Source organism: Nuphar pumila, chromosome 12, assembly GCF_984573655.1.
Source record: "Nuphar pumila chromosome 12, dmNupPumi1.hap1.1, whole genome shotgun sequence".
NCBI lineage: Eukaryota > Viridiplantae > Streptophyta > Magnoliopsida > Nymphaeales > Nymphaeaceae > Nuphar > Nuphar pumila.
Window position 1 is genome coordinate 57,980,463 of NC_143260.1, and position 18,631 is coordinate 57,999,093.

At 37.5% G+C, this 18,631-nt stretch overlaps 1 protein-coding gene across 1 annotated transcript; it reads right to left on the bottom strand.

Moving 5' to 3' along the window:
* Nucleotides 1-9,936: 9,936 nt before the first annotated feature.
* Nucleotides 9,937-15,033, bottom strand: LOC149820933 (beta-xylosidase/alpha-L-arabinofuranosidase 1-like). Its single transcript, XM_089981866.1, has 6 exons — nt 14,542-15,033; nt 13,202-13,507; nt 12,899-13,068; nt 11,825-11,925; nt 10,975-11,730; nt 9,937-10,559 (listed from the first exon to the last, which is right to left on the bottom strand). Exons 1-6 carry the CDS (start codon nt 15,031-15,033, stop codon nt 9,937-9,939), a joined length of 2,448 nt encoding a protein of 815 aa, XP_089837992.1.
* Nucleotides 15,034-18,631: the final 3,598 nt, after the last annotated feature.

The window sequence follows — 18,631 nt, forward strand, 5'->3', positions numbered from 1 at the left end:
TTCTTTGTGTGATTGCTTTGTGAATTACAAAATCCGTCAAAATTCTGAAAACGATATTTAAAAGCACTTTTCACCCCCCTTCTAGTGCTCGTTGCCACGATCCTACTGCACTTTCAGTCCATTCTCTGATTCTTCATAAGGTCTCTTCCCAGAGGTCTTATCATGGGGCTCTTAATCCCAGATGAGCGTTTGGATACAAAAATCTGCCTTTCATTTCTAGTATGAAGAGTTCAAATGCTAGGAGCCCCCGACTTTGGCAGCGTGATGCCCATCGAGATTCAGGCGATATTGCTGAGAAGCATTGTTTATGGTTTGCTTCAGTATGCAACTCAAAGACTTTGGGAGTGGGTTTATCTGCTCATGACCTTATGATGTGTATCTCTATTGAATTCCTGTTTTATACCAATTTTTCCTTTTTTTTTTATTATTCTGCTAATTTTATACTCTCAACTAGATCATATGTTGCAGTAGCGATGCATTTTATGTTCATTACCTTCTAGCTTGCATTCTTATCACCTAGCTCACTTCATTCTGGGAATCCTTGCAAACCCACCAGGTGACTGCTAACTTAGTTACTGGTTGTGATGAATTACCTGACATTTCTTATCATAAGATGATCAACACATAGGTTAGGACCTAGATGCATTCTAATATCAAGTGTGAATTTGCATTTTTTTTCTTTCTCTTAAGCTATCAATGTGGGTTTGTCCATTGCTGGATCAATTTCTGGTTAAACAAGAAATGCTCATTTTTTTTTTATTGCTAAAATAGATTTCCAGTTTTGTTGTAATGTACATTAAGCTATTTTACATTATCTTGTGTACTGCATAATATCCAGCATTTTATAGCATCTCGGTCTCATCAAAACTCGTTACAACATCATTTAAACTTGCAGCCATGGCTCCAAGTCAATCTGCCATAATGCATGTTATGAGAGTAGAATGATTCATTTTGATAAACTCTGATCAGCTGCTGTTTGATATGAAATAACTTGACAGACTTTGAGTAACAGAGAAATGTAGGTGTTGGAATCAGACTCATGTTGCAACCACCCCTCCCGTCACTTAACTCTCTTGAATTCTCGTTATATATCACATGATATGCTTTTAGCACACCATTTGATATATTTTTCAGTATGTCACTGAATAGGCTTCCAGCATATCATTTGATATGCTCTTAGCATGTCACTAGATATGTCATCGGCATATCAATTAAGATACTGGTAATATACACTCTGCTATCAAAAGCACTAGAGAGTGGGTTGACTCATCCTCACTATATACATTCCATCCTGAGAACATGGGAACTTCATATAGCCACCTGTGGCTATACCCACCTACTGTAGCGACTGTCACCTTCTTCACAGCCCCTGTATTGATCCAGTACAGGCTCTGTTTTCCTTCAACAACCTCCACTAAATGACACCATGTCACTGTTCACAACAAGTTCCCATTTTACCTGCAACACAGCTCCAAGCCACCATAACATTTCTTCACCCTGCAGCGTTCTCACACAATCTTCAGTCTCCACCTGCATTCACAGCAGCGTGAGGCATGACTGTGATTGTTTTATGCCTATAGCAGTGCAAAAGCATTGTTGTGTGCTTCTTACATCTACAGCAGTACAAAGTACTGCCGTGTTCTTTTGCACTCATAGCAGTGCAAAGCACTACTATGCTACCCATTGCACTCACAGCAGTGCAAAGTCTAGTTGGAGTTCATTTAAACCCACAACAGTGTGAAATATTGTGGTATTTCCCCTGTCATTCTCAACAGTGCAAAGTATTATTGTGACATCATGCACCCATGACACTTTCATCCATTCCAGGAATCCCCATGCCACACACAACATACTTATCATGCATCTTGCTGCGACCACCGCCGCCACCCAACCCATTCCAGCTGCCTCCATTCTGAAATAGCCAGCAGTCTCATAGCCAAATTCCAAATATAGCTCCCTGCACCTACTCACAGTAGCTCACCCGGTCACCATTGCCCATCTTCACTACCCAACATTACCTATATCTTCCACCTATGCACAACACTTTCATGTGTATCTTGCATTTTGTCAATACACAACACCTTCGTGATTGGCCACGATCACCTATAGTAGCTCACAAGCTGCGAAAATTCTTTGACAATTCGTGAGTTGCTATATTTTAACCCCCATGGTATATATGCTTCTCATTAGGCATGTACACTTTTTCCATCAACTTAGTATATGACATGTTTTGCATCAAATATACATCTCCATATAGATTTTCCCATTGGTGGAATCACTGCATATGCATTTTCATTTAGGCATCATCATATTACATTTTTTGGTCTCTTTTCCACGTTTCATATTTTGCTTTATGCTAACTCTTTCTTTTTGCAGGAAATGTATAGAAAATGCTAATTTCCTCTCTAGATTAGGATTCTGTTATTTCAATTTTAATTATAATAGCTAGGAATTAATGAGAATATTTACATTTCCTACTCTAACCTAGAATGTATGAGCATGTATTTTCATGGAATTACTTGTTTTCATATCATTCTTTTTATTATTTCTCCAGAAATTCACAAATGGGCACACGAATGGCACGTGCACCATTCTAATAATAGGTGATTAAATCCTAAGTTGACGATTTGCATCAATGGCCATAGTCAAGGTGTGAACAAAACTTAGGATTTTCATCTTTTATGGAATAATATTGGATCCACACTGGATCTTTTTCAAAAATCATCATATTTTTCTAAAATATTTTTGCTCTTTTATCAGAGTTTAATTTAAAATTAACTTAAAATATGTATCAATGGTCATAGTCAGGATATATTGAGAGTTAATTTCATTTTTAAACTCTATAAAAGCACCAAAATATATTTTATTCTTCACCTGAATTCAAATATGATTATTATATAATACATTCAATGACCATAGTCAGGAGTGTATTATATCCTCAGTCTTATTTACATTCATTTAAAGAATGAAATATGATTTTCAAATCCAATTTCAAATTCTTTAAATTCATTCATCATTTAGGATAGGATTGCATCATATTTTCAAAAATTCTTTTTCAAAAATCCAAGTGGTTTTGTGTATCTTCTTCATTTCTCAAATCAATTCTTATTTATAGATTCAAATTCAGATTCTATCTCATTTTCAAGACTCAAAATTCGATTTTAAAAGTCCAAATTGACTTTGAAATTTCAAATTCCTTTTGTATTCAAAACTTCAATTTCCAATTCAAATCAAATTTCAAAGTTCAAATCAACTTTAAAATTCCAAATTTACTCTTTCAAGATTCAAATTCAAGTTCAAATCAATATCTCAAAATCAATTTCAAAGTTCAATTTAGCTTTGAAATTTCTGAGTCATCTTCTGATTTCAAATTCAAAATTATTCTGTATCTCCAAAATGCTTCTCAATTCAAAATCAAGGTTTTGAGATTGATTCTGAATCTCAAAATTCGATCTTTTCTAAAAGTTTTAAATTCAGTCTGGGTTTTCAAAACCCAGATCCATCTTCAAAAGTCCCATTTGGGCTTTCTAAAACCCAATGTTAGAACCCAATTCCACTTTGGATCTAGATTTTGGATCCAATTTCATATTGGATATCCAGATTTCGGATCCAATTCCATTTTTGGATCTTAGACTTCAGATCCAGTTTTATTTAGGATCCAGAATTCAACGTCATCTTGGATCTCAGATTTCAGATCCAATTCCTTTATAGGATTCTAGAACTCAACTTCATTTTGGATCTCAGACTTCAGATCCAACTCCATTTAAAAATCCAGATTTCAGAACTTAACTTCATTTTGGACCCCAGACTTCGGATCCAATTCCATTTAGGATCCTAGAATTCAACTTCATTTTGGATTCCAGACTTCGGATCCAATTGCATTTAGGATTCTGGAATTCAACCTCATTTTGGATCTCAGACTTCAGATCCAATTCAATTCCAAATCTCAGATCCAACTCTATCCTGGATCTCAGACTTCAGATCTAGATTCCATTTAGAATTCCAGACTTCGGATCTAAATCCATTTAGGATGCCAGATTTCAAATCCAAGTCTATCTTGATTCCCAAATTCCAAAACCAATTCCATTTTTCATATCTCATCTAGATCTCTTAAACCCAATTCTATTTTTCAAACTCAACTTGGATTTCTCGAATCCCATTCTGATTTAAAAACTTCGAATCTGGAATTTAATTCTATTTTGAATATACATTTCCTCTCCTAAATCCAGGTTCAAAATTTCAAATTCAAAGTCCATTTCTGACTTTAAAACTCCCTTTCTTTTCCCTTTATCTTAGCTTCAAAATCATTCCTTTCAAAGTTCAGATTTATTTTACCAAACTTTGAATATTTCAAAGACTTAGAACTTAAAAATATCTTTTCTGATCTATCTCCAGTTCTAAAGTGAAGATCAACTATTTCAAATCATTTCTTCATCACATTTACTTCAGTATCACTTGGAAAATCTCAGATTTCCCAAAAAGTGTTTTCTCAAAAAGCATGCATTTCTGCATTGCACAAGCATGACTCTTTGTGCATTTAGACTTAGAATAAATTCTTAGATAATATTTAGGCAAAAACAAAAAGGTATAAATTCGATCCTTGGTTCAATTACCCCTGATAAAGGCGCTAGGAACGGTCGAACCTCGTACCGACGAATGAATCCCGTCTCCCAATTTTTCCGCAAATATTTCAAAACGGAGGTGAGTAATTTCCTAAAATATTTTCAAAATTAAGGTCAAGTGAGACTCTGCAAAAGAGTTCCTCTCTCTTCTTCCTTTTCTCATTCTCTCTTCTTTTCTATCTTTTATTCCCCTTCAAAAAGAGAACAGAGGTTAGATAGGAAAAAAGGAACGAGAGGAAAATTTTTGCGATGATCACACTCTCCCTTGGCACCGTTTCTATGAGGCGATTCAATACCGAGTCATCGCTGGTTGGGCCAACTAGCAATGACATGGGTTGTCATCAGTTAATCCAACTAGCAACATCCCTCTCACATAGATCAAATCAAATATGTATCCAATCTGACCCATTGAGTTTGTCGCATGTTGTGTCAACCAACAACAACCTGGATGTCGCCAAGTGTCCCAACTAGCAGCAACCCTACCTAGGTTTGGGTTGAATGGGTCGGATCAAGTCCATACTCTATCCATATTCCTTGGTCATTGCCAGTTGGGTTAACTAGCAATGACCCTGATGGATCTAGAATTGAGTCTAGTGAGGCATGATCTGATCTAGATCTAACCATTATAAGTTGTCTCCAGTTGATCTAACTAGTGTTGATTTGAATGGACCTGGATCCAGTTTGGGTCAAAATCTAGATTGGTCTAGGCCCATTTTGACATACTCACGAGAAATGCATGTATCTTTGGGATTTATAAATCCATTTGATAAATGATTTAGTGTATTTAAAAGCTAACATCCTCTTCTATAAAATTATTTTGGACTTAGATCCAAATTTAATTATTTAAATTATCAAAAATTCCTTTAAAGTGGGTCCTGCTTTTCAAACAAGTGATTTCAAAATTCAAAAACATGTTTTGGCCATAACTCTTTGCTCTTGATTAAAGTGATTTTTGGCTATTTGGAAAGCTATAAACCTCTATTTTTGGTTGAAAGTGGTTGAGGATGTTATTTCACATGTAAAAAAATGATATTTTTCTTTAAAATGTCCCAAAACACTCAAAAACCCTTAGAAATATTAATTTGAAAACTTTCAGTTTATAAAATGAAACTTTAAACATATCCTTTTAAGAATGTTTTATGTGGGCTTAGGTTTTTTATCTATAAAAAAAGGTCTCAATTTTTAAAAATAATTATGATGGGATTATACCCCAAATTACTAGTGAACCCCTTACAAAGGGTTCCTTCATGAAGTATTTGGTTCCTTTTGATGAAAATACTTTACGTTCACATTCAATGTTGGAATGTGAACAAACAATTCCATTTCTGATGAGTCATCAGAGTGACTTTATTGCGTCAGGGTGTCAATTTTTCTTTGCTCAGATGGAGCCACACATGTTCTCCATATTGAAATCTACACTTCACTAAATGCTTATCATGTTCTCCATATTGGGACTCTTTCTTAGGTTAAGGCTTTATTCTTTGATTTATGACACTTTGGTTTATTACTTGGCAATATCTTGGTTTATCAAATTAAATCTGGCTGATAGGATTCAGGTTTAATCTTAACCGGTTTTCAGGTTTGATGTTAGGCGGCTCCCACACTAATCGACATTCAAATAGCCACGACTTGAGTCTGACCTAAATTAGAAAATCCTGATTTTGACTATCATATGTGAAATGGGTGACTAAGTTCAGTTCTTATCAGGTCAATCTGAATGCAAAACTAAAGAAATAAGTGAGTCCGAGTTTTAACACCATTCATGATCCTAATTCACAGACAGAATTAGAGTCCCTCTATTCCTTTGTTCAGTCTCAAGCCCTGTTTCAGGCATAAATTCCATAATATAGTTTGTTTCTTTTTTTTTAATGGAAGTAAAATTCCATTAAGACTGATTTTTTGGGAGTTTTGTCAGCAAAGAAAAATCTTGCAATAAAAAAAATAGATTTTCAGAAAAATATCAGCATATTTAACTTTTCAAAAGATATAAAAAATATAAGAAAAACACAAAAATATATAAAAGACATGGATATCACATTTACAATGCCGATGATATAGTGCTAAATTCACGTTATTTTCTAAATAGGTGACATTTTGAAAATATCACATTTTTTTAGATTATATCGGTTTTTGAAAATCTCATGATAAAATCATGAGATTATAAAAAAAAGGTCAATATTTGTGACCATGTTCCATGTCAGGCAGATTTTACTTTAAATAACCAAAAGTGACATTTTCATTATAATTTCTGTCTCTTCTGCTCCCTCTAAATCAGGATTTTCCCTGTTATGATAGTTTAGCTATTATCAATGATTCACAATATAGATTGCATCATAGATTTACAAATATAAGAAGGCACATCACATCCCTCTTATCATCGAAAACAAAAAGTAAGCCCTCTTTTTCCGAGAGACGAAAGGCCATGTTTGTTCCCACTTCTCAAGTCAATAAAAACAAAAAAAAATCATTTTCCTTTAAAAAGGAAAACAAAATCAGTTTTTCCATTAGATCCTTGTAACTTTGCAATAAGAACATCGATTCTTATTGCATGTGAGAGCAAAATGAAGCTAAATATAACCAGTCGAAGCTCTTTCCATCAAGCACCGATTAGTGAATCATAACTTGAAGTAGGCATCAACTGTCTGCAACTTTTACTTTAGTATATACTACCATACCAAGGATCAACCAAGCTCAGGATTGGCGAAATCTCAACCACAGGTCAAACTCCCATGTCAACCAACTCATTTCAAAGCTAGGCCACTGCATGCAAGCCTTCTTGAGGTCAGAAAACCGACAAAACTAGATGTACAGGCAGGTCATAGAATATCAGAGCTCACTTGAAGAAACAAAGAATTTGATAGAAAATGGTTTCAGACCAATCTTATATAAATGCATCAGAAAAGAAATTCAAAGAAAATGCTAGGTGCTAGTTACAGTCAAGAGTCAAGACAGTGGCCATGTCTTGTTGAAGAAACACTACAATTCTCTAATACTGCACTAGTGGTTGACTATGTGCAATGACAAAGTGAAATATCAAGAGTCAACTTGTGCACTAGTGGTTGACTGTGCAATGACAGAAAGTGAAATATTAAGAGTCAAGTAACTTGTGACTACTCAAGCTCTAACCAAATTGAGTTAATGTAATTGCCTTGTCTTCTGGGAAGACCAAAGCCCTAACCTTGGGTAGCATACACCAAGCTTTGGCAGTTGTATGATGGATCATTGGATAGGAATGTCAGTGGCATATGTTTGGGTCAGTTATCTAAGCAGAAATTGATCTGTTTTGGTATTGACAAATATGAGAGTCTAAAAAAAGGTTTAATTTTTTGGTAATAAAAAAGCACACTTAAGTTTTTGATACTATTAAAATCAAACCTAATATATACTCCCTTCATTAAAAGCACACTTCCCTCAATTTAACTGCTTATCATTACTTCAGGTTGAGTTGATAATTACTAATTTACCCTCAAAACAATCTTTTTTTGTTTAGAAAATTTTCAAAAAACACACCAAATTTTGGCCATAATAAAAAAACACACCTAATTTTTGGTAATTGTAGTACACGGTTAATGAAACCTGATGAAATTTAGCTGTGTTTTTAAGAATATTGAGAACTTAGGCATGGCTTTTAATATAATTCAAAGTTTAGGTATGTTTTTGACAATTTCTCCAAATAAAATGAACAGAATTTGGGTCAGGTTAGTTTCTTACATGGTCCATTCTAATTCTTGTAATTCAATAACAAAAAGCAAACATATTATCCCAGGCCGATCTTTCGGAATGGGCATGTGCAGTGTGGAGCTCTACTGAGTAGAAAATACATCGAATATAGGAATGCGTGGTATGTGTTTGCTTGATCGGTGATGTACAATGGTAGCACAACATGTGATAGGCATCTGTATCATCGTTAGTGCATCGCTATGTGGCAGTACAGACGTGGATCATTGTTCGGTTAAGCAGTTGATCAAAAGATGTTGCTTTTGGAGATTTGGTTAAGGACCTCTTAGCTTGCAAGAGTGTTTCTCACTCATAACGGTTGGATGCACAGGGCAGCGTGTGGGTTAGGGCTAATTCTATCAGGAATCACCTTAGGTGATTCCAACCGAGTATGGTGACTCGGCGCTAGAGAAGTGAATGCCTAGGCATCAACGAATGAGTCTGAGTAGTGCTCTTCGCTATGGTGTTCAATCATCAACTAGTTTTCACACTAGGGCCCGCAATGTCTTGTTCTTTTAGTGACGAGGTTTTGCTATGTTGTGCGCATGGAGCCTCAATACAGTCCATAGCACGCAAGGTTAAGGCAAAGTTATCGCCTCTTTCGGAAGTGATAACTGGTATGAAACAGTTATGTACTAAGTGGCATGGACTACATGGAATGCGCATTTGAAAATGCGCATGATCAGCTTCCGCTAGGCAGCTACGCACGAGGTGGTGCGCAGGACCAATGAAAATAATTCAACACATGAAAATGTGTTAATACGCAACCTTTGACCGTTAGGCTGGCCAGCTTGGGCATCTTGACGCATCGCAGGTTTGCGAAGCATTCTGTGCTCATGACAGAGCGAAGAGTAGACTTGCAGCGGTAAGGAAGGATCATTGTGCCACACTGGCTTATTGAAAAGAGTAAGTCCGTGACACACATATTGGGTCTGAATAATGCAATTAAAATTAAACTACTTTCTACTATGACTTAAAACGAGTGGATACTATATTGTCTTCCGTTCTTACTTTGCTATCCAATTTTAGAGCTTGTTCTTGTATATCAAATCTGACATCAGACCAAATGAGATTCTGATTAACACGGATAGTTACTCTAGATTAGATCACGATTACAACAGTTGAATGACGTTAAAATCTAATCGATCAATTGCCTAGGCTATATAAAAATTGCAATGTCAGAAACTAAAAAGGAAAAAAAAATGAAGAAACAGGCAAGACAACTAATGGAGTTCTAATGATCAAATTTGTCATATTCCTTAAACCAACTGTACCATCATCCGCAAACTCCTCTCTCTCTCTCTCTCACACACACACACACACACACACACACATATGTTATTTTGACGAAAGAGAATCATTTTATATATTAGAAGAATCATTGCATAAATCAATCAGAGATAACAAGACACAAATGTGAAGTAGAAAACACAAGTGAAAAGTTATCACCCCAAGGGCTACACGAGACAAAACTAGTTTAACGCTGCTAAAACGGACAAATGACAGAAGAGACCCTTCTGGTTGGTGCACGCACTAACCCCTCACAATATGCATTACCTAATGTTCACCCATTTTACACTATTCAGCACCCATTAGCTTAATTAGTTTGGATGAAATTAACATGAAGTGGAAAAGATACAGATCGATCTCCATCTCCAATGATGATGGTATGTCCTCCTCCAGGCAAAACTTTGTTAGCATTGTCATCCACGATGCCCAAGCCGTCGCAAGCATTGATGCTGAACTTAACAGTCTCGCTTCCCCCTGCATCCAAACCGACTCTCTGGAACCCAACCAGCTGCTTTATGTGAGTGTTCAGGATCTCCTTGGGAGGCACGGAATACACCAACACCACATCACTTCCAGCTCTGTAGCCAGAATTTAGCACCTCTACAAGGATCTCAATCACTTCTGTGCACCTAGAATCATCAATCAGTAAGGCGGGACACGAAGGAACAAACACATCCTGGGTGTAGTTCAGTGTCTTGCATTGCTGATATGGCTCTAGTGGAACTCTTATGGCTTTTGTTGCAGATGTTATGGTGTAGTTGAAGGTGGTGTAGCTCAAACCATAGCCAAATGGATAGACAGTTGGACCATTGAAGAACTTGTAGGTTCTTCCCGGGTAACCCAGTTCATCAACAGGCCTCAAAGTCATTGATGACATAGGAAGCGTGTCGACATAGTCGCCTGTATACCATGTAATTGGTAGTCGACCGCCTGCACATGAATTCTCATTTGTAACCATGACCATATAGACTCAAAATGGATGAACTCATAATAAAACTCAATCACCAAGAACCACCTACATATGAATTCTTAATGTAAGCATTACCACATATATACAAAATATACGAATGAGTTCGTAAAACACTCAAGTAAATATTGAACTGCACACAAGAAAACAGAGTACTTGGTCTCTTAAGGGTCAAAGACAGATTGAACTAGATCCAATTTAGCTGTTATGTTTTCCTGGTCTAAATCCTGGGGTCCTGCTAGCTAGGATCCTATATTTTTTCACAGAAGTATAAAATTCATCAATCCATATCCAACCTGAGAACACAGTAGACCACAAAACTACATCGAGCTAGCCTGGGATCTTTAATTTGGGAGTCTAATCTCCCTTCTGACATACCTGGATTATAGTAACCGAAGATGATGTCAGAAATGGCTGCACCTCCTTGTTCACCAGGATAACCAGCCCAAAGAATGGCTGAGACATTAGGATGGTTTTGTGCAAAAGATATATCCACAGCACCTGCAGAAAAAAACACCAAAATAACAGGCCCCTTGGCTACTCTTGCCACTTGACTGATCATCTGAGCCTGATACCCAGGAAGGAGAAGATCAGTCCTATCCCAACCCTCTTGCTCAAACGTCAAGTTTAGCCCTGCAAATATTACAGTAGCATCGGATTTCTTTGCAGCCGTCATTGCAGGGAAGATGAAGCTCTCGTTGCTGCAGGCGACATCGTAGCATCCGCTCACATAATTCACCGTCGCAAATCGCGATAACTCTGCCAACGGCCTCGAATAACTGCATGGAATGCCGGCATAGTTTCCGATCATGGCTGCGGTAGCATTAGCATGAGGACCTACAACAGCCAGCGTCTTTATCACATCATGGTTCAGGGGGAATGCATCGTTGGTGTTCTTCAGTAGGACCATGCCTTGCCTTGCTGCATCTCTTGCCAAGTCCTTGTGTTCATTAGAACACACATCCTCAATTCCTAGTGAATTGTAGACAGGGTTTCCATCAAAGAAGCCGAGTCTCAGCAACACTACATAGAGATTCTTCAATGCCTTGTCTATGTCACCCTCTCTAACTATTCCTTTCTTGACTGCAGACTTGGAAAAGTTTGTATAGTATTCTCCACAGTCAAGGTCAAGCCCTATGAGGAAGTAACAACACAGTTAAGGATCTTTGCTTGGAACGACTCATCAATGGTCTTATTAAACACAACTGCAGCTCAAGTTTGTGCTCACCTGCACGAAGCACCTGTGCAACCGCATCTTCCTGTGTGTCTTGCAAGAATTTGTGACCGTGGTGCATCACTTCAATCGAATCACAATCAGAGACAATGTACCTGAAAGTTGACAGTTTATAAGAAACATTTACAAAGATAAAAGCAGAGTCGCGTATAAAGCTGTTGAGATATAAACACTCAAGCGCGAGTAAGAAGGCGAGTATGCTACGGAGCTTCTTTTCCTATTTTTTTGGCTAAGCCAAAGGGAAACCCTAGAGAATGTCAGCCATTTTTTTTTAACTGAAAAATAAGTTTAGACAGAATCAACGTGGCCTTTATTGAACAATGGCCATTAAATAAGCATGGTGGCAAAATAATAGTTACATGAAAACAAAATGGATACGAGAAGCAATGCAGGAAGCAGAAGCAAGTGTGAAAATGTGGTATCAAGGGATATCAATTTATGAAATTAAGAAAACAAATAATTATATATTTATGTCTATTTTATATGCATGAACCATATTAATCAACATTATCGTAAAGCAACACGGGCTGGGTCCACTATAAACCTACATACTTTCATGAGGTGTTCATTTTCAATTTTTATTTCACATTTAACGCTTGGTGCAAATGCAAGAGAGACAAAAAACACACAAAGCAATATGAAGTGCGAGCACAAGAAAATATGAAATAAAGTAAAAAATATGTACAAAATTAACAATATAGAAACAATATGCAAACTTGTTATAAACAAATTATTATTTTTTATATAAAAAAATGTAAAATGTAAGGGGGAGGTGAGTGTGACAAGAGGCCAGAAAAACTGGTTTAGCACTAAAGGAAGGGAAGTAGGTTTTCCAAAGCTTTCCCTCCTTTTGATGGAACAAGGAGTTTCAGGCTTTCCAAGCCACCGCTCTGGACATCTTCGGGTAACTATGGGTAAAACACTCACAAAGCACTATATATATATATATATATATATATATATATATATATATATATATATATATATATATATATATATATATATATATAGAGAGAGAGAGAGAGAGAGAGAGAGAGAGAGAGAGAGAGAGAGGTCAGGGTGGCTCACCCATGGAGGCCCCAGTCCTCTCTAATAGTTTGTGTCAAGAGCTTAGGGTCAGCACAGGCGGGGATGCCGTTCACACGGTTGTAAGAGCACATCACACTGCTAACATCGCCGTCCTTTACACACATCTCAAAGGGACGTTGGAAGGTCTCGATCATGTCTCTCTCGGTCACCTTTTGTGCATGATTTGCAAAATAAGAGAGTTAGACAATGAAAGCATCATCAACAACAACTGAAGCAGTCATCCTCTAGTGATCATATAGTTATCTAAGAACATGTTTAGACAAATAAGAAAAATGTTCATACCCTAGCATCAAAATGATACCGATCAATGCCTTCCCAATTATCAAGGTCATAGGCAACGTAGTGTTTACAGCAAGCAGCAACCTTGAGAGGCCTAGAGTTTGGATCTGCAGTTACTTCTGAGCCTTTAACGTCCTGCAAGCCTCTGACATAGTTAACAGCATAGCGCCCGACTACGAATGGATCTTCGCCCGGTGTCTCCAGAGTCCGTCCCCACCTAGGGTCCCTAACAACGTTGATGTTTGGGCTCCAATATGTTAGGCCGGCTAGCCCCTCATTGTACATGGCTCTGGCCTCAGTTGAAACAGCCTGAAGTTCAAGGATATAGGATGGTGAGAAAGAGTGACATACGTTATGTGACCCTAATGGGTCCAGCTTGCTGGATCCAAATCCATACAGCCTGAAGTCCAACAAGCACAGTTGGACAGATCTCCAAAGCAGTCCATTCGAGTTACATATAGCTCTTAGTCAAGAATACGGACAGCCCTTTACAAAATCCAATGAAAAACAGCAATATATATATATATATATATATATATTGTCAGGTCTTACTGGATCCTCATACGGATTTGGGTGAACATGTACATATGATCCACTTTTTTGAAACAAGACAACATTTTAGATTAAACTTAATCCGACTGATTTTCTTGGCTAAGCAGAACCTAAACAATCATGTTCACAGTCACAAATCTGGTTTTCGGGATTTCGTTAGCAAAGGAAAATATCATGATAAATTTTGTTGGGGAAAATCTTGGGAGAATATCAGCATATTTAACATTTGAAAATACATAAATAATATATATAAGAATGTAGGAAAACATAAAAATATATAAATAAATAAATACTGCGATAATAATCAACATCGCAATATTGGGATAACAGAATATTTTCAAAATAAGTGATTTTACAAAAAAATATCAGATTTTTAGGTATTGTATTGATTTTTTAAAATCGTTCTATAAAGTCTCAACACTTTGTAAAAATGGCAATATTTGTGACTATGATCAATGTCCACAACAATCAGGCCAAATAAAATACAGTTTTTCATTTTAATCAAAGCTTGGCAGCGGCACATGTAAATATGACAAAAGGATCATGGGATCCTATTTTGTTGAACCGGATCGATGGGCATCCAAATTGATGGACCAGTGAGGGCAAACCCATTTCAGGTCCAGGTTCAGTTAGAGATATTACAACCAAGTTCAAGGTCTTAGTTGGCCAACCTCACTCAATAAGCTAACCATTTTGGTGATTTATCAAATAGGACTTACCCAATCCATAAGCTTTGCATCACTTCGAAAAAAAAAAAGTTCGATAGTATGGTGTTTTTCTTTGTTACTTACCTCACCAATGACCTTCCACAAAGTTTCATTGAAGGAAGCAGCAGTGAGGATGGCATTAGGGAAGCTAGTGGCACCAGGAACCGTTTGATTATCAAAGCGGGTCCCAGGCCCAACGTTGGACACACCATGAAGTGCCTCAGACCACCACTCGTACTTGGGCAGGCCTAGTCTCTCTACTCCCGCAGCAGTGTTGCCCAACTGAGCCACCTTCTCATCCAAGGTCATCCTATTGATCAAGTCCTTGGCACGAACACCGTGAGGCAATGACCTGTTGCAGAAGGGAAGCTTGCTCATGTCCAAGCCCAAATCAGAGAACCTCGTCGCATTGCAGATGATGGTCATGTTCTTCCAATGGGTTTTCGCGATCGATGGCACCAAGCCATGGCTGGATCTCAGTGATGAGGAGGTGTCATGGTGCCTAGATGAAGAAGAAGGCAGCACCAGTAACAATGAGAAGAGTGCAAACACGATCAACTGCCTCCCTCTAGCCATTGTGGTTGGTCCTCTTAGCAAGCAGCAGTACCATGAACAGTTAAGAGGCTATGTGCTTAAATAGGCGAAAGAGTCCATTCTTAGTATGCTTTAATTTTTAAGATAAGACTTCCTTATATATAATTTCTGTTGAATTCGTTTTTGTAAATGTTATACATATGTTTATCCACTGGAATTCAAAATAAAATTTATGCTGTTAATATATTTTAGTAAGTGCTACTTTTGTGTGTTTGTCGTTAGTATTTGCTTATAACAAGTAAATCTATCTTAAAACACGTCTCTGATAATTTACAAAGCTTTGGCGTAGAAATGGACTTGGATACTGCCCATTTTTTTTTTGTTTTATATTTAAACGAAAAAAAAAAACATACTGCTTATAATGTGGCAGTTAGAAAATGTCCACCAAGAGATGCTTATCCATTCATTGATCAATTCATTTTTGGCATACTAGCGGTCTTACCGGAATATGCAATGGAAAATAATTTCACAGATGTATTTCTGAAAAGTTTCACAGATAAGATCAAGTGCCAACTAAAACGGGATTACCATATCTAATGGATTAATTTCATGATAAAGCAATCTGTGAAGCTTATCCGAAGAAAAAAACTTATCTGAAAAAAAATCCACTCGTTTTTTTCTTTTTTCTTTATCAAGAGTATAGACAGGTTGGGTCGGGCAAATCGGGCCTGATTTTCATCAGAAAATTGATCCCAAAAATACAAACACAACCCACTATATGTATAATATTCGTCTTCTATTTATGTGCGTCACTAGGATGCATGGTAATTTTATGTACCACCATAAGTTTATACTAACTAATTTCTAACACTTTGTAGAAGTTTTTAAAATAAAGGCAAATGGTGTAGAACTATAATTTACTAACAATCTGCATGGTAAATCTATCCAAGAAGGTAAATCTCTGCCCATGCTGCATGACGGATACGATAATCTTGATGTAAGCGAAGAATCTAATAACCACATTCATGGGAGATCTCTTGAATGCCATGAACTATAGCATGTTTGGCAACTGCCAGCTAGATCATGGTGGCCCTTTCAATCCCATGCTGAGTAACCTGTTTCTAAACCAATTGGATCTTGTAAATATATATGAAGAAACATATATTAAAACGTGAAAGACTATACAAGACCTATAGTTGGCACCCATCATTGCTTATAAATCCTCACCAAAATTTCTATTAGGGGTATTGCAAGTATTTCACTTCTTGCACCAGAGGACCCGCTGAATCCATGGATTCATAGCATTAGAATTGTTAGGTACATTGCAAAGTTTTTTAACATGGCAATGTTTCAGAAAATTTATAACCATTAGAGCCTTTTTGAATAGCGGGACGCACCCGAGAGGGGAGTGAATGGTCCCTGCCCGGAGGAATTCTTATGAAAATTTTCAATGCGACTAATATACGAGCGGATACAGTAGGTAGTAAAAATGGACATTGATAGAAACATAGCTGAGTACTACCTTGACTAGTGAACCCTAGTTTGGCTGGTTAGTTCCTACGAAACTAGGTGTAACCAGCTTGACTAGTTGGTCACTTGGATTGCCTAGTCCTCTCACGCTGATAAGGCTGGAAGACTAGCTGAACGAACAGAACAGAGCGTGTTCGGGCTCGGCTTATTTACCAGTGGATTTAGCTTGTGATTCGGCTTGTGTTCATGTTTTGTGAAGCTGAGCTCAAGACTGGCTCGTCCCTAAATGAGACGAGACAAACATGAGCTGGCTCGTGTAAAAACATTCCATGTTATATATATATATATATATATATATATATATATATATATATATATATATATATATATATATATATATATATATATATATATATATTACACTTAAAATATATATGTTTTAAAAATTACACTCAATAGTTCATATTTTATGTATATATTTTCTATTTATTCTTTTCTTTGTATATATATTTTATGCATTCTTCCTTTTATATATTACACTTAAAATATATATTGTACATAAATATAATTTTTATGTATACGAGATCTCCTGAGCTGAGCTGAGCCAAACACCCTGTGTTCGGGCTTGACTCGTTTAAGCTAAATGAGCTGCTGATGGCTAGGCTCGCCAGCTATATGAGCCAATGATGAACTAGTTCATGACTAGCCAAACCAAGCCGAATCACAAACTTCTCGGTTTGTTTACCAGCCTACACACTGAAAGGATACGATGATTTCATATTATTAGCCATGTTTTGTGAAATTTCAGTTATCAGTCATGTTATGTTGTCATTGGGGAGAGCAAGAAAGGGGGAGATGTAAAATTCATCCCTAATTACCCTTCTGCAATTCCTTTTTCCCTTCCTTTTCCCTTGAATGTTTTTCATCCTATGGATACACAATTCAGCAATACTCTAAACTTCCAATAATTAGATTGCACCGAGACTGTTGAGTATCAATGTATTTAATTTCCATGCGATGAGGAATTCCTTCTGCAATCTTTCATTATAATGATGTTAACTTGTATAGGCAGGGACCATTCACTCCCCACTCGGGTGCGTCCTGCTATCCAAAAACGCTCTAATGGTTATAAATTTTTGGAAACATGGATGGTTGTACCTAACAATTCTAATGCTATGAATCCATGGATTCAGCGAGTCCTTTGGTGCAAGAAGGCCCTCCCTCTCCAAAACTCTCATTGCCAGAAGAAGATTCAGTTCCTTCTGGAAGATCATACCTGTCAACGATCAACCGGAGCGTTATGGATTCTGGTATTGCTTCTGCTTTTGGTTTTGTTCTGTTTGATTTCAACGATTTAGCGAAAGCATGTTATCGATCATGTTTTAGTTTTTCATGAATTTATGATCCAACAATTGGTATCAGAGCACATGTTCTTGGCTAAATCGTTGAAACATATTTATTTATGCTTCACTTTCTTTTGGCATCGATCTTTTGATTGGATTCAGGGCGTGGTCGAGAGATGGTTGTTTGACCCTCTTCTTGCGTAAATTTTTTTTTTGGTCCTGCCTGGTCTCTGCTAGAAGTAAACATCCCTTTCGTGATTCAGGAGACCGGGGTGGGTGCCGATTTGGCTGCCGCCTGATCTCCATCATCGAACGTCGAACGATGCCCGACGGTGATGACTCAGGCATTCTGATAACCCAATAAACCCTGTTTTTTCATTTTGAATTTAAGGAAGGACCATTCGACCCTCTGATCTCATAAGACGACCAGGGCGAGACCATCGGCAGGCTTCCGACGGTACACTCACATTGGATGGTGTCTGGCAACGATGGTTGGGCTTTCGGTTTGCCCGAGCTACCGGTGGGTGATCAGATGCAGGTTGTCGATGGTTGAGGCACTGTATTTGTTCCATTCATCGTCTGGTGTCCAGAGCTAGCAATGTCTGACGACATCAGTGAGGGATTCGGGTCGCCCTAACCACCATCGCTGGGTGACTGAGGGTTCAAAGCAGACGACGGTCGACGCTTATCGGCCTTACGAATGGTGCTGGAGTGAATTCTGCATCACAATGATGACATCATGTCGATCTTGGCCATCAGAATGGTGTCAGGCTGTGATCTGCCTCACGACGATGCTGTCAGACCGATCTCGGCCATCAGGATAGTGC